Source organism: Aphelocoma coerulescens, chromosome 9 (assembly GCF_041296385.1).
Source record: "Aphelocoma coerulescens isolate FSJ_1873_10779 chromosome 9, UR_Acoe_1.0, whole genome shotgun sequence".
Classification (NCBI taxonomy): domain Eukaryota; kingdom Metazoa; phylum Chordata; class Aves; order Passeriformes; family Corvidae; genus Aphelocoma; species Aphelocoma coerulescens.
The window spans coordinates 6,072,842-6,089,017 of NC_091023.1; the positions used below are offsets into that span (position 1 = coordinate 6,072,842).

General features: G+C 44.3%; 1 protein-coding gene across 18 annotated transcripts in view; it reads right to left on the reverse strand.

The window, feature by feature from the left end:
• The window catches only part of LOC138114469 (glypican-5-like), a 391,856-nt gene that overhangs the window by 337,103 nt on the left and 38,577 nt on the right, over positions 1-16,176 (reverse strand). For 5 of the 18 annotated variants that reach the window (XR_011152642.1, XM_069023920.1, XM_069023919.1 and 2 more), the window contains exon 1: positions 2,568-2,766. The exons of 2 other annotated variants lie outside the window; for them this stretch is intronic. Coding sequence is in view for 15 of the 16 variants with exons in the window: in XM_069023920.1 (XP_068880021.1) it covers positions 2,568-2,733 (166 nt within the window). In the remaining variant the exon portion in view is untranslated. Of the gene's footprint in view, positions 1-2,567; positions 2,770-16,176 lie in introns of those variants that run through there. 11 more of the 18 variants (XM_069023918.1, XM_069023916.1, XM_069023926.1 and 8 more) reach the window with 5 other exon arrangements.

Sequence of the window (16,176 nt, forward strand, 5' to 3'; positions counted from 1 at the left end):
AGCACTGCAACCACAGCTAAAGCCACAGGAGGGTGTAGGCTACTAACTCTCCCAAGTATTTCATTTTATTACAGGTGAAATGGACAGCATCCATAAGAGGAGACAGAAAATATATACCTGACAGTCTGTCTGCTGGTCCCTCTCCAGGTGCTGGGTTGGGCCTCTCTCCTTGACTGAACTGCTGGTTTTCCTGAAGGGTCTAAGGACCTAATAATCATTAAGACTTTAACCTCTGCCAGATTTATTAGCCTATAAATACTGGCTTGAGATTAGCTAAGGGCTTTCAACACTTTTATGATTGAAAATATCTAGTAAACAGACAACAGGACTGCAGAAGTTTCAATTTTTAGAGAAAATAAGCCAAAACCAACATGCAGGTGGACTGAGGAGCACTCCAGGGTGGGGCAGGTCTGGCCCCCATGGGCAGAATCGAGCAGGAAGCTCCTGGCACTTCACTCAGGGCTCCATTCAGCTGAGCACACTGTTCCCCAGTGTCACCCTCAGCTGCCCACCACTATTCCACTTTAGCTGACATCTGACATCTTCAGGGGACATGCTTCAGCATTTGTGTGGCATTAAAATGCATAATAAAATGAGCCTCAATGTCAGGAAAAGTGTGTATATGCATTAAGATACATTCACCGATAACAGCTGCCCCTGAAAATGCTGGAAAACACTTCAATATTTAATTAAAAGAGGGCACAAGACAGTAGGCAGTACTGCCTGGCAAGGGATTAAAGCACACAAGTTTTGGTGGAGCAGAGTAATACTCAACGAACAGGGAAGATCAATATGCACCACTTGTCCTCAGTGCTGCTCCAACCCTCTTCAAAGGAAACCTTTATAAGCTAAAATTTAAAAGCATATTACCCTCCCTCACCTTCTCTCTCACTATTTCTTTTCTGAGAGCTTGTTATTCAACAGGAAAGTTCAATAGGACACAAGAAGACATTGAAACCTGTCCACAGCAGGAGGGTTGGAACTAAATAAGCTTTAAGGTCCCTCCCAACCCAAGCCATTCTATGATTTTCTGCAGCATCACAGGATCTACACCTTCCTTCTGAAAGCAGACAACTTTTTGAGAAAGTTTCCTCTACAGCACTAGAGTTTTACAGAAAATGTAAATGAATCGATTTGAAGTTGGAGAAACTTCTCCCAGGAAAAGCTCAGGAGAGAGGGTTAAGCATTCATCAAAATGGATGGAAAGCCTTGTTTTGCCTCTCTTTCAGCTCTCCCAAACAACCACCATCTGATGCCTCTATCAGCACAGAACAGTAATAACCAAGCCTCAAAATGCCATTCGGGCAAATCTCTTCTTGCCACAAAATGACAAATGATTCCTTCTCCACAGATAACTCTACACCCCTGTGTCATCTCAACTACCTCATGCAAAGTGAAGATCACCAGCACTCTGCAATCGATTACAGCCGTAAGAGATCAGCCCAATGGCCTATCAAATTTAATCCCCAAGACAGAAACCCGTGCCAGAAAACATATCCAAAACTCATCTAAGAAAAGAAGTCTTTCCATCAAACTCAGCAGGCTTTGAATTGAACTGCTCTCAAAAAAAAAAAAAAAAAGAAAAAGAAAAAATAATAAAACAACAACCCAAATTGAAACTTGTACCACCACACACCTACAGGCAATTGCAGTGGCATGAGGTAGCTAGAAATTGTGTTAGGAAATTGACAGTCTCTTTCATTCCAATGCCTGTAAACATTTTCTTAAAACAGATTCACTGAATTGTTTAGATTGGAAAACATGTAAAACTGAGGAATGTGACTTCATTATCTAAATAGATGATACATTCATAAGAGTTTAATTATGAAGTACTTCATCCCCTTAACAGGGTAGTTGTAGAACATGCAATAAAAAAGAGGCTATTCTTATTATCTGTGTGTTACTTTTCCCTTTCAGTGCTGTCAGGCATTGTTTCTGAACAGGGAAAAGGCAAAATAGAACAACACTCTGCCCATCAACTTTCCAAGTGCTGCAGACTTACTGCATAACTAAGCAAAAGCCAAGCTCTGTTGGCTGTATCCCTCCAAGGTGTCACCTCTGCCTTTCCTTATGACAGCTCCCCTGAATTAATCTGCAAGATAACTCTTCGCAAGTCAGAACTTAGCAGTGAATTCACCACCCCTCAGAGGATCCCACATCTGGTCAGCAAAACAAGCCTGCCAAACTATCCGGCTACTGACTAGCCTTCTGCGAAAGGGACGCTCCCTGTGAGGAGCGCTCTGCCCCAGGTACTCAGCAAAGGGACCGCACAGGTTTGAAACGCGGGGATGAAACCCCCGGCGCTTGCGGTGGCGACCGATAAGCAACACCTGCACAATGTAAAAGCGCAGAAGTCATCCCGCTCTCCTTTCCTGGGAAACGCTGAGTTATTTTAGCCAGCGGCGTGCCCAGTGCGCTTCGCTCCCGCTCCCCGAGTCCGCGGGCAAGCCGCGCTGGTCGGAGGGAGCCGGGCGGACAGCGGCACCGGAGCGGGGGCACCGCGGGATCCCGCGCCCCAGCCACCCTCCCGTCGCGGAGCGGCCACCCGCGGGTGGGTCGGTACTGACCGGCCGTGGGCACGTCGGGGACCAGCTTGAGGGGCCCGATCTGCCGCAGCTGGAACGCCGTCCGCACTTCGTGGCAGCTGGGGGACCTGCCCGCCGCCACCGCGCCGCACAGCCCCGCCGCCAGCAGCCACAGCCCCAGCACCGTGCGGCTCCCGCCGGCGGCCATCTCGCACCCCGGCCACGGCCGCGGGCGGCCCGAACGCTGCGGGGCGCGGGCCCTCAGCCGGTCCCGGCGGCGGCAGCGCTACCCCCGCCTGCCGCCCGCGCTCCTCCTCGGCGGGAGCGGCCGCCGCCGCCCCTCCCCGCCCCTCCCCGCGGGGCCCGAGGGGCGCCGCCGCCCCCCGATCGCGGCGGGGGCAGGGCCGGGAGCGGGGAGGGGGCCCCGGCCGGGCGGGGGGCGCGGGGGGCCGGGCAGCGGCCGCGGGAGCGCTCGGGGGCAGCGGGGGCGCCGCGCCGCTGCCGCCCGGCCCCGCGGGACGCCCGCACTGAAGTTTGCGCTGAGCATCGCTGCGGTGCGGGCCCTGCGGACCCAGGCAGCACAGCCAGGTCAATGCAAGTCACCCAGGAGTGCCAGAAGAAGGGAGATCAGCACCAAGGGAGATGGACACTCTCGGCCTTGGGTTGTTAAGAACAAGGTACAGAGAGCAAACAGAGCAGCAGGTATAAAGCCCCTAAGCACTGCAGGTTGCACACTCGTGCACGGTTTGCTTCGATCCTGAAATTGCTAGCAGATGATATGGAAGGGTCTTCGTGAGACAAGTGTTAACTCCAGCCAACAGTCCCTGCAGAGAATAGAAACGTCACCCCAGGAAACATATCCTTATACACCTAACTGCAGATACAAATTGTTCATTTGTACAAAAGCCAGCAGAAATTCCATCCTATATGATTTGGGGGGCATAGCCCCCTCCTGGGAATAACACCACCTTCAGAAAGGTGGTCTGCGATCTTTCCACTGCCCCCAGCAGTGTCAACTGCTTTACCACGCGTTTGAGCACAGAACTACACTCAACACCTATGAATATTTTCCATTTGACAAAAACACTCAATTTCCAGAGAAGCCAGACCCAAGCAGTCTCCCACAAAGAGTCCCATTTGCACAGTACCTCTCAGGCATATGGAGCACGTTACCAGCTACAAGAATGACTATTGTTTGAGGCCATTATGTCTGATTTCTTTAAGGTTACTTGCAACCCTCAAGATGCTTCTAATGTGCTTCTGGAGCAGCGGGGGAGTCCACCTGCAGCTAATTTAACCATTATACATTCCCATAGGTAGTAATGAGAGGCAGAACTCAAATGCTGAAGTTGCCTGAGTTGTATTTTAATAGCTAGAAATGCAAATCCTTTAAGCAATTTACTTCTATTAACGTTGTTCCTATCAAGACAACAAGAGATTAATTACCACTTTTTTTTTAAGAAAAAAAAAACCCTCAAACAATTTGATGTAGACCATTTAACTTGTAAACTAAAAGAAAAAACAAAGTGGAAGAACAGACGAGCCATATAATCAGGCTTCTTAATTTAAAAGGAGAGAACAAGTCACCTTGAAAGCCCTCTGCTCACCCAGTTTAGAGCTGCAGTCCCTGGCTCATCCTGAAGTTTTCCAAGGTCACACAAGAGCCCAGGACACCACACCAAAAGGGCTGACCCCCCTAGGAAGTCCAGAGCCCCTTAGATGGGCTATACAGCCAGCAAGGCTGAAGTTACATACACACATATATTAACAAATCGAGGTGGCAACAGGTAGACTAAAGAGAGATGAGGGAATAATCAGCATCAGTGACAGAACAAATTCATTCTCATCATAAGGCACAGTACCCCAGCTGCCAAACTATTGTCCAACATGTGGGTTTATGATCCCAAGGAAGATGAACAAGTTGCCTTCAGTTGCATTTTATTTAACCTCGGGCCCAATCCTAAAAGACTTTATTCAGACAATACCCCCATTGACTTCAGTGGGAGTTCTGCCAGAAAAGAAATGGCAGGATGATGGATCTGACAAATAATTTACTTGACAAATAACAGCATTATTTGGCATATACGTTATTCTATGAATAGCATCAAATCAGTCCTGTGCAAGGGCTTGAGGCATTTAATTCAGTGGGGTTTTTGCTATTGTTTTCCATGGGTGGCAAATTCAAATCCCTAGTTCTTTTCTAAAATGATTTGTTTTAGTGCCTCATCTTTATATGATTGGTGTTCTTTTCATCACCTGTCTTTTTAAGTTATGTCACTTATTTGTACTTTTTAATTGGTCCTCGTATTGTTAGCAGAGGACAGTCCATTACATCATCCCCAGTTCACCTCCTCACCTCAAAATCCTGCTAAGGAACCAGAATTATTCCTGTGCCCAGCAGAAAACTCAGTGAACTGTAACATCCATACATGTAATACTGGTTACTTCATTTCATAAGGAAACATTTATGTTTGCTGTGGCTTTGTGATATCTGTATTAAGAAGCATTAAACAAAGATGGCATGGTACATCTTTCAGGCTGGAATTTGATTTTTTTTTTCCCCTCCCTTTTCCAAAAAAAGAAAAGTAGACCCTCCACACACTGCTCAGGTGTATGTTTCTGTCACTGATTATATCCATAACAATGAGATAGTCGTTATCACCTGAGCAGCCCCAGGTGATGTGCATACACACAGTCCACAGGCAAATGCTGGCCCTTGGATCCCAGGGCTGACAGTTAACTGTCACACCTCCTGACACTACTTAGGTGACAAATGAGAACCTTCTGGCACCAGTGAGCATCCAAGATTGCGACTTAAACCCATCAAGTGAAAAGTGACAGGCACTGCAGGTATCTCTCCCTATGAAGTCATCCTCAGACCCGGTGTCATATTTGGGCACCACTGCCTTCCCAGAGGACTGGGGACACACACCACAGGCATAATACAATGGAGTCCAAGGAATTTACCCCCCATTTCTCCAAAACCCATGCTCCACATACAGCAGGGCAGTCAGACTGACTGGAGGGGAGGCAGGCAGGTGCTTAATGGCAAACACACACCTGAGTGCTGCTTTGCTGGAACAGGGCTACAGATAACACAAGAACTGTTTAGCCAATTATTGTACATGACATTCTACAACACTTGAGCAATTTGCTTGGAACAATCACAGTTTACCTTGTCAACAGGTGTCTTGTATTTTAACAAATGAATATTTATTACCCGTACATCACTGAGAACTGTATCAGTGCTTCTTACAATGAATGGCCATATAAATCTGCCCAAACAATCCGCTCAGCCTAATCCTGCTAAAGTGACCACAATACTCAGCATGAGCTTTGGATGTGTAAGAAAAGCTGGGATCAAGCCTAGAAACAGGGTTTTGTGTGCCTCCTGCCTCAGCCCTTCTCTTGTTGAATATAGCTGGAGCTTTGCCAGTGATTTAAATGGAAGCTGGACTAATTCCCTTATGTTTAAGATAAGCTCATCTCCAACTGGACTTTCCACCAATGAGACTTAATGGGCACAAGGTCTGCTCTTGCCAATTCGGCTGTCAGAGGAAAGCCTTACTGTTTGTGTCTCAGCCATTCCAGGAAAGCCAGCAATCCAGTCTTTACAGCCTTATTTTATCTTTGGAGGTCCAATTTTTCAAGGTACCTGTTTCATTGAAGCACCTGAGGAATTCAGTGGACAGAAATAAAGTTAAGGAACCTATTTAAGTCACTGAATGAGCCCAAATGGCATGCTGATTTTCATTTAAAAAACAACTTAATCACCCTCAAAAGAAATACAAAATCCTCCATCAGTAATTAAGACTAGTTTCCTTTTTCAGGGTTTTATAATTTTCTGGTGTTTCTTCTTTTAAGAAAGTTAAATTTATTTTCTGAAGGCTATTTCAAGTCAGAGCAAACTTTAAAGCTGAGTATGAAATTTTAAATATAGATCTTAGTAGTAAAGTTGTGCATGAAATATTCATAAATATGCCAAGACTAAAAAGTACTGGTAGGAAATTATTTCTGGTAATTTTACTCAAAATTTTCTCATCCTGTTAAATGATGAACATTATGAAACTATTAGAAAAATTACCAGTATATGCCTACAATTCTCTTTTTTGTTTAAAGATCCTATTTCCTTCTCTTCTCCTTCCCTCCAAGTACTGAGCACAAAGAGAATGATCATGCTGCCATACCATGAGTTGTTTCCTGTGCTGCATGTGCTCCACACGGACAAAGTCTGTGCAGATCTTTTTGATGGCTAGAATGCAGTATTCCTGTGCTGCCTCACTATTTCATGGATATTTTCCACTTTACCAGACCTATGGAAATGCACACTTTAGAAGTGCCTGTGGTACTTGTTTTTCCTGGAAAAAAATCCATCATACCTGAAAAGCACAGCTGTTAACTGTACCATAACACTAATTTTGAAAAAAAAATTACTAGACCACCAACCAATCAAAGATCTATGAAAGAAATACAATTGATGTGACAAGCCAGCAAGTCAGGACAGCCACTAGTTAAGAGAAAACATCCGATAGACAATGCTGAAGATACTTCCACTTTTTCATCTTTTTCCAGTGTTTCAACAGCATGAGAACAATTATTTTGTATCAGACCAAAAATCCTTCAGCCCCTTGTCTTATCTCTTGTTGCAGAGATCAGACCTGCTGTGCTTATTTAGAGATTACACCATGTACAGCATATCAGAGTTCTCCCTCTCTAGATCTGTTCCAAGTCCCATCCTGGCCCCCAGAGACTGCTGTGTCTGTTCTCTGACATCAGCTGAGAACATCAGCCTAAACTCTCAGAACAGCAGCTTTTCTTTTGGTCATAAAAAATATGCCCTGAGAAAAAGTTATCTCAAAATCTCACTGGAAATGTAAGGGAGGAAAAGGCACAGATTTTAATGACTCAGAAAAACAGCACCTGCCAGGGTTGATAAGTGATACGATCCAAGAGGAATATCGTGAGAAGGTGACTGCATAGGATCAGTCTTCCCATCTCAGTAATACCAGCTCTTTCTGTCTGAATTCTTCCTCAAGCATCCTGGTCACTGAGCAGCTGAGAAGATGAATATACTCTTTGCCCTCACCTGCATGGCTCAGCATACAATTAATTTACTGGGGCACACAAGAAGATTCTGAACTTTCTCATGTGAGAAGCTGCCTCACAGCTCAAGGGAAATCAAGAAGATAGCTCAAGGAGTAAAGGCTGCATGACATCAACAGAAGTATCTAGCTCTAGTTTCACATATGTCAAATAATAATGGAAATAAGTTTCGTGTTTAAAAAGTCGTAGCTTATTATGCACATTTCAGACATTTCTCCTCACAACAGGAGAGTAATATCATGGCAAATTCCAAGAACTCACAGCTGGTTTGACAAATACCAGCATCAAACCCCCAGTGCTAAGGACGATAATGTAAGGACATCCCATCCACCCCTCAGGGAACAGTTCAGGTCTGAAAATGACCCAGCACAGGACAGCAAACCCCCAGTGAGTGCCCCAGAGGGCTGTGTGATTATCCGAGCCTGGGTCAGCTGGAGCCCCAGCTCCTCTGCCTTGCCTTTCCCTCAGGGCACAGCAGGCCCAGAGGGGACCCAGACAGGCACCCCATGAGCAGGGACATGCTGGCACTGTACAGACACCCAGCACTGCCACATAGTTCCAGGCACAGCCCTTCCAAGTACCACATTCTCTTAAAACTTGGAACTTAAGAAAAAAAAAAGCTGTTAAGGAATATTTGTAGAAAGTCATTTTTTGCTCTCCAGAATATTCCAACAGACTGGATACACAGGGAAGAGGGATATGTGGACTCAGGCTGTGACAGGGCATTCACGCTTCTCTGAGCAGTTGTAATGCAGATCAGCCACCCCCTCACCACCCACAAAATTTGTACTCGGGGCTTCCATAGTGACAGACACACATCACATTTAAAGTGCTGAATTTAACTTTAAAATACACATCAAAAGCTGCCTGTAATTTCTAGTAACCTTACAAGAACTCCTGGCTGTTCTCTCCCTGACAGGTGAAGATCACAACACGTTGGACTTTGTTAACAGGAATCATTTTTGAATTCAAAACGGCTTCTAAAATTTCAATTTATTCTTCTTAGAAAATAGTGCCCTTATTCAAAAGCTTATGGTATGGAATAAGATCATCTTCCAAAACTAGTATTTCATAAAAAATTTAAAATATCACATAAAACTTCTATTACAAGTGTGAATAGCATCATTATAATATATGTAATAGCTTTTTCTAGCAGAACAAAATGCCCCAACTTTCACTTTTCTAGCTGGGCACTCAGAAGAGCTGATTTTTAACTATGTGTCAGAATTTGAAGTTAATTAAAACTAATTGCCCACTGTACTGTAAGCGATGCCACTGCATTTTCAAATAGCTCTGTTTCCATGGGATGATTATTTAAAACTGATGTCTCTCATTGACTGAATTCTGGGTTTGCCTTAATTGTATTGTTCAAGTTGTTTATCTTTGCTTTCTGCCTTGGAACTTTACTTGAAAGGTCATCAATAGCAAAGTTCCTCACTAAGACTGACACTTTACCAACATGAGAAAAAGCATCTTAGAATATCAACCAGTTTATCAAAATAAACGAACTCCTTTGACATCTCACATTACCATTCCCACCAGCCACCACTTTCTGTCCTCTGAATATTTGTTTATGTGCTCAGCTTTGTAGCAAAACTTTATAGCTCAGAACTACTGCACTGATAGGGCAGCATTTGTTATCTTTACCACACGGGTGCAATGTAAACCTCTTTACTGGGAACACGTGCACCCAGAAAGCCTTGCTGCTGCTCCCACATGCACACAGACCCATTCAACTTCGTGTGTCCAGAGTGAAAGTCTCCAGGTGCTGGATCACACAAAATGGTAGTACCTCCTCCTTCATGGGGAGGCTGTGAAGGGTGCCAGGGTTAAATAGGGGCAGGCGTGGCCAGGCACAAGTTTCTGCAGCGGCCCTCCAGCATGAGGGGCTGAAGGACTGCAGCAGCACCAGGGGATTATGTCTGTCAGGAGTATGAGAAACAGAGGAGGAGGAGAGTGCTCTGGATTTCTCATGGCACAGGCTGAGTCTAGTGAAAAAGCACAGCCCTTCCTGGAACTGTGACAAAAGGAGGCTGGCTGCCACCACACTGATGCACAGCATGGCATGCTCACCTGCTCACTTCAGCTGATGGCAGCACACATGCCTTCAACTTACCTACTTCCCCCACATGACATCTGCAAAGGGTGCTAGGACCAGATTTCTAGGGCAGAGTCAGCCTTCTAGCATCCCACCAGCAAAGCTCCACCAGCTCCATGGGAAGCTCTGGCCACAGTACGACAATCACTCCTTTCCCTGTGGTTTCGTTATGGGAATTAACCCAGGAGATCCAACAACAACCCTGGTGAAGTTTATCACATAGTACCTGCCCTTAAACAAAGCATGTTCCAGTCAGCACACAGCATCACTGGCACCAGTAACCAGTAGGGAGCTGGAGTAGGTCCTGAAGATAACTTTTGTTGCTATAGAAAATGTATTATAGGGGACCAGATGCTGTGTAATTATATTTCCCAGCCTAAGAACATGCCTTCAAAATTAAATTTAACAACCACAAACTTGCCTCATTCCCTGAAGTCAAATCCTGCCCAAACCCATCCCAACTGCCAAGACTCCTATTCAGGCCCAGCTCCAGAGGTCAGGTGGTGGTCAAATGAGACAGACAATTGGCTCTGCAGACAGCCTTCAGCTTGCCTTGCACTTTTGGACAAGAGCCTCTGCAAAGCCGCTCAGCACAAGTCATCCACGATCTGCATAGAGAGACCCATTGGGCTGTAGGGCCGGACTGTGTTAAAAATTGCTGGCATGGAAACAGACCATCATTTACCAGTACAATCTGCAGTGGAGGGATGTACAAAGTGATAGACATGAAAAAAGCACCACATTTCACCAAGTCCAACTTCCAGATGTTAGATTCATACAATATCCCTGGCTCCACTTCGTTATGAAAGGCAACAGCAGCTTGACTGCCTCGAGACTGGATCAGCAGTAGGAGAACAGGCACAAGTCACTGTTAAAATATGCCTGGGAAGTTTGCCTGTGCTGTCTGAAGCACATTTGGTTAAAACATGCTATTCATAAAAAATACACGTTGTGAAGAGCTTTTTCTAATTGGCATTCACTGCTGTTGGTTTTAGACAAACACTCTTGCTAAAGATCTCACTGCAGAAGACTTTGTGATAAACATTTCCAATAGGAGAATTCTGGAGTGGAAGTCCACACTTCAAGAAAACTGGGGAAGGCTTCCTGGTCCCACAGGGCTGGAAACAAGAAGCTCAGTTTCTTTTTGGTTCAGCAACTGCCCAGTGCATTCACTGCAAATGGACTTGTAGAGGTGTCCCTCAGAGTAGGAGCTGGGAATGACAGAGTTGGGAAAGTCTCTGGCTTAACTTCTTCTGTAGGATCATTGTTAGTGCAAATGCTCAACACCTTTGCAAACTGAGCACGTGTGATACAGAATCAGAAAAATAAAGAGTAAGCACACCGAGTTATATTTTAATGTATGTATGTATGATACATGCTACATGTACCGCTGCATTTTTAAAGAACTATATTTAACAACTGGTTTCTTTCATTTAAATATTGAAAATCATCTTTGCTGTTTTCACATCACATCATAAAGTGACTTCTAAATCTAATGCAACAAGTAATCCTGGAGCTGAAAAGTGCTTTTCAAACAGAGAACCTGAATGCAACAGCTCAGTTAAACCTTGTGTGCGAGTGCAAACTTTTCCTAGTTGGTTTTGCTCATGAGTTGCACAGCAATTGCTGCAGTTCTTCACATAAGTAAAAGAGGGATGTTCAACCCCTTTAGCTCCAGTCCTGCTGTGGGAACAACCCTCAATGTCCACCAATTCCAGTTAAAGTTTTTTCCCCTGTATTCATACTTCTTGCCAGCAGATCAGCAGTTTCAATTGCAACTCATCTGGGGACACATTGCTGCAGCTTCTTAATGCCATGAGTTTCACGGTGGTTTCACTAACAGAGGGTGGAACAAACAATGACACAACACCTCTGTTTGGGAATCAGGCTGCTGCCACCCCTCCCTCAGCACACACACCGCTCTCCAGGATGCTGAGCGGGTCCTGGCCTCCTCTGCTGGACACCGAATTTTTCATGCACATGACTGTAATCTCTCTTCTGCAAGAGACTGCAGGAAAAAGCAGATGAGCCCTGAGCAAGTATAAATTAATGCTGACATTTGCTGGAATAATGTACTCTCCCAAGCCTCTACATCTATGACGCCAATAGAGGCTGCTGGCGACACGAGTTTATATGCAACTTTCTGCTAAATCAGAGCATCATCTGCACAAATCAAGCACTCGGGAGACATCTTGAGATTTGTGATGGTCCCTAGAGCCATAGCTGGGTTCTGAGCCATCTATTCTCACTGAATGCCGAGATTCCTTACAGGCAATTTTTAGTGACAGGACTGAGGATAAATCCCACTCATACTTCACAAAGTAGCAGGCAAGCTTTGTTTGACTTTGAAGTACAGATTACTCAGTGGTGATAGCACTACCTATTCCACACAGCTCATTTTCTTCCTTCAACACCAAGTCCAGGGCTGGTTATAAGTGGGTTTCTGCCCTGCACAGTAAATCTGGGACAAATGTGGGCCCCAAGGCATGACACCTGTTATCCCCAAGTCCTTCACATGGTTGGAGAGTTGAATGAATCAGGACTTTCTACCTAGTGGCAACTGTGTGTGTGTGATCCAAGACTCCTCAAAACCAGTGCAAAACTCCTGTGACCCCAGTGAGCTTTAGGACAGGTCTGCTGTGGCCTGGTGCCCTCTGTACATGTTTATCTCTGAGCACTCAGAGACAAGGGCTGGTGCCATGCTGTGGCTCCTAAGGATAACACACCCACTTTTCTGCTGTTTTCAGACTGACCCATCAGGAAAGATCTACACAATCTTTGCTCTCCAAGTCAGCAGTTCCAGTTCACTGGGAGAACCTCAGCCTAAAGCTGATATATTAACCACAGCTCTTCTCAATGACTGAAGTCAGCATGCAAGAATTTAGCCCTTTAAGCTACGACATACAGGCATAGATATATCCAAAATAAAGCCTTAAAAGTCATCAACAAACTGGATACTAAGACTAAGTATGTACTCACAACTAGAATTTGCACTTAAAAACGTTGATATGTGGCAAGCTTTGTTGTGAAGGATAACAGAGTATGAGTGGGGGGTTTTTTTAGCTCCAATATACCACTTAAGCTGTGGCATGCTTCATTTGCTGAAATGAAATATAATATGTCTTTGTATTGAATTATACTTGGGTTGGTTATTAAATGAAAACTATTATTCCATTATAGCCATAAGAAATGGAAGTGCTGCATATGGCTGCATGCAATCCATTAACTGGCTTAAGGAGCCAAAGACCCTTCAGAGACCATTACAAATCCATTCGATGGCCCTCTCTGCTAGATTTTACACTGATACCTGCACTCGAGGCAAGAGGCATAAGGCTCTATAGAACCACTATTAATCAGCCTTTATACTCTGTGCCAGCAAAGACAAAGAATATTCCGAGCTTAAACCTATTCCTCTTGTATTGTTTTTTAGATAAGTGTGTGATGCATGGAGCACAACTTCACTGTTCTAGCCTGATGTGCTAACCAAGGTACATCAGGCTGAAGAGTTCACAAGCAGCTCATCTGCATCAATGGCCACCTGAACCTGCCTGTTGCAAGGCAATAATTAACAATACATCTTGCACTATGGGGATATTTTCCAAGGGCACAAAGTGAGAATAAAAAGGGGAGTTGCCTTAGTTGAGTTATAGACCTTTGACAATCTTCCTTAATATTCCTTCTGGTAGCTGGGGGTTTTTATGCAGCGCACTATTTTCTGTGTACAGAACCTTTAATATTAGAATTATTTACAATGATTCAGAAAGATCATTTGTTTTTGCAACATTCTTTGAAACAATATGATCATCCAGCTATGAGTCTGCATGATTTGTGTTTAAAAAAGGTCAAGCTTTACAGTGTCAAATCGATCTTTTGTAATTTCCTTTGTATCATCTAATGTGGGAGGGCAGCGTGGATTTAAAAGACACCAAGTTAATAACTCCAACAAAGATGCTAGTTGAAAGTAAAAGTTTGATCCAAGTTTTAACTAGGAATGCTTTTCTACCCAAAATGAGTCTTTCCTTTTTGTTTTATTTGGCTAAGTGAATTTTTCAAGCTGTTTGATACAACCAGTTCTCTCCTTTCTCCATTATCCATGCCATACTCACCAACTCACATCAGTACTCAGAAGATTTTACCTGGAAATGGTGATCACAGAACAAAGTACTGGCTCCCTGTGAGTCTGGACAGGATTCGTGAACATGTGCTACAGAGGTCACACAGAAAATGGTTTGTCACCAAAGAAGGGGAGAATGCTCTGGGGTGAGTTGCAAGTATCCAGAAACCTCATACACAGCAGCATTCAGTCCAGAAAAGGCACAGACAGTAGACCTTTTCAAAGGTGATGACATGGGGACAACAAATCCAAGCTGTTGCAAATGGACACCTGGCTCTTTTTGACCCTATTCAAGATAGGACTGAGCATCTCTTTTCTGATGTTCAGAGGATGCTTCTATTAAATGCAGGAAGAAGGCATGAAGAAGAGCCAAGCAGGAACTGTGAGGTGCTTGGAGAGCAATAGCACTGACAGTCCAGTGTGTTAGCACTTCCACTGCCAGAGCTTTGAAATATGTCTTAAGTAAAGACAAACACAATTATATGTATTTAGTACATTTTCTGGCAATAGAGTGAAAGCTGATGTGCTAAAAATGCATGACTCATGCAGACTGTTACATTTCATTTCCTCCTGAGGAAAGACAACTGCTCTTGGCTTTGTCCTAGGGCCAACATTTTGGGTAATCTACCTTTGACACTTACAGCCCTAAGCCACTTGGGATTTCTCTCTGGGCCAATTCCCAGCCCCTCTTCCAAACAGAACAAATGCAAAAAGCTGATGCAATTCCTCAAAAGTGTGAGGTGGCTGTGCAATGGGTTGTGGGCTGCCTTAGCAAGGCAGTAATTAATTGTCTAATTAGCTGATCTGAATCACTACCACTGTGCACACAGGGATCCACAGGTAAGCTGTGACAACAAAACATCTTTTTGGCAAGCCTGTTCTGATCTATCATAGCTCAGCACAGGAGCTGAGACAGCCCCACCTCCAAGATATCCAATCTACTTTACAAGACTGAGCTCTGAACTACAGGAGACAGGAACTCAAGGGGTTTTTTCATATTTTTGTTGACCTGTCATTACCAGGGTCAGTGTTATTTCAAGTTATACCACACTCCACCACCAGGAATTTTCCTATGGATTTCTTTCTTCATTCAGTAAATTCATTCAGAGGAGCTGAGAGCAGATGCTTACATAGAGGTGATAGAAGAGGGAAACCTGCCCAACTTGGCAGCATCTAGGAGCATCTGGTAGCAATAACACATCAGAGGTTGCTATTTGACTTAAAGAAACTCTCTTACTAATGCAACAGAAAACCCTTCCCACAACTGGCAACAAGAACTTGACAAATTTCTTTTCATTCTATTTTCCCCACTGTTTTCAGTACCATGTCAAGCTTGTGGCCAGAAGGTATCCTCCTTTCTGTACCTCATCAGTGGGGCACTTGTTTTTTGAAATTTTTTTTTTTTAATCTCCTTAGCACCAGTGCTTTTGAAGAAAGGAGAACAGCCAAAAAAATATTCTGAAAATGTTCTCAAGGGAAACATCTTGCTGGAAACAGGAATGGGAGATAATCCACCCTGCTAACTGATGTTCATGGCAGATATGCTCTTTCTAGGCATTTAAGGTCCTCCTGATATCTGATCAGTTCATGCTTTCAAGCCCCTTCCTATAAACTCTTGAAAAATCTAAATGTATTTTTTAATCCCCAGGCTAAAAATTCTGTGACCTACAATCATGCCCAATCCAAATTCTTCTGACTGAAGAATTTATTTTAATAGGAAAGATACCTCAGTTCCCCCATGAGAAAATAGGCACGAAGCACTTTTTAGGTGCTACATTTCCTCCATAGGAATGTAGCACTTTTTCTGGAACAAAGGTATTCTTTATGTCAAGCTGCCTGCACTGAATAATTTTTCCTCATTTTATTTCTGTTCTGGTAAGACACCTTTTCCCCAGTCCTTGTTTCATAACAAAGGAAAGATGAACATCTAGAGAAATTTGCAATCAGGACTTCCACAGCTGTTCACTGTAACAGGAAAATCATACAAACTACTCCCTCCTGTGCCCCTTGTTACACCAGGATAAATCTGCATTCCCACTTCCCTTGCTGCAAGGACAGTGGAGTTCACTGAAGCTGCCAGAGCCAACAGAACAAGCTCTCATCCTTACTGTCTGACTGTAAGTTAAAAAAAAAAAACAGCTTTAGCAGAGCACAGGGGGCTTGGAGGTCTCCACAATGGCCAGGCATCGGTGGAATTGCAATTAGCTGACAGAAATGGGCACACAAGGGCTGCCTCTTGTTTTCAGGGAGTTGCCCTCTTCAGAGGGAGCCTCTCTCTGTTAGGAGGCACCCTGCAGAAAAAGGCACTGTCACTAATTTAGAATTCCACCTGGAAA